Source organism: Pygoscelis adeliae, unplaced genomic scaffold (assembly GCF_000699105.1).
Source record: "Pygoscelis adeliae isolate BGI_AS28 unplaced genomic scaffold, ASM69910v1 Scaffold159, whole genome shotgun sequence".
NCBI lineage: Eukaryota > Metazoa > Chordata > Aves > Sphenisciformes > Spheniscidae > Pygoscelis > Pygoscelis adeliae.
The window spans coordinates 12,214-12,731 of NW_008825562.1; the positions used below are offsets into that span (position 1 = coordinate 12,214).

General features: G+C 68.7%; 1 protein-coding gene across 1 annotated transcript in view; it reads right to left on the reverse strand.

Annotated features, from left to right (window-relative positions):
* SRPX2 (sushi-repeat containing protein, X-linked 2) overlaps positions 1-518 on the reverse strand; it is a gene marked incomplete at its 3' end in the record, with an annotated part of 2,748 nt that overhangs the window by 1,588 nt on the left and 642 nt on the right. Inside the window, 2 exon segments of the mRNA XM_009332391.1 lie at positions 25-159; positions 252-338. Of these exon segments, the coding sequence (XP_009330666.1) occupies positions 25-159; positions 252-338 (222 nt within the window).

A 518-nucleotide genomic window follows, 5' to 3' on the forward strand; every position in this document is an offset into this window, starting at 1 on the left:
GGGGCGGCCGCGGCGCCGCCGGGCCCCCCCCCAGCCGGTACCCACGGGCGCAGCTCAGCTCGCAGCGTGTCCCCAGGCTGCTGCGGTAGGAACCCCCCCGGGGCGAGTAGCAGGTGGCCTCTCCACGGTGGATGTTGAGCGTGGCACACCATTGGGGCACTGGGGGAGAAAAGGGAGGTGAGGGGGGCACCTGGCCCTGCCATGCTTCAGTTTCCCCACGAGGACCTGAGGGATGGCTCGGGTGCCATTACCTCGGCGGTAGTCCAGGGCAGGCTCGGGGGGGACTTCTTCCACGTACACTTCATTGGTGTGGCTCTCAGCAGCGTAGTAGCCAGACCCTGGGGAAAGGGGAGAGGCAAGAGGGAGGTGTGATGGTTCGTGGCCGCAGCAGCCCCCAGGCGACGATGCCTCCCCGGACAGCTGCACCCTCCAGCCCCGACACATCCCGCAACTCCCAGCAAGCGATCCCATCCTCGGGCAGGCTCTCTCCTGCCGTCCTTGGGGCTCCCGTCCAGGGT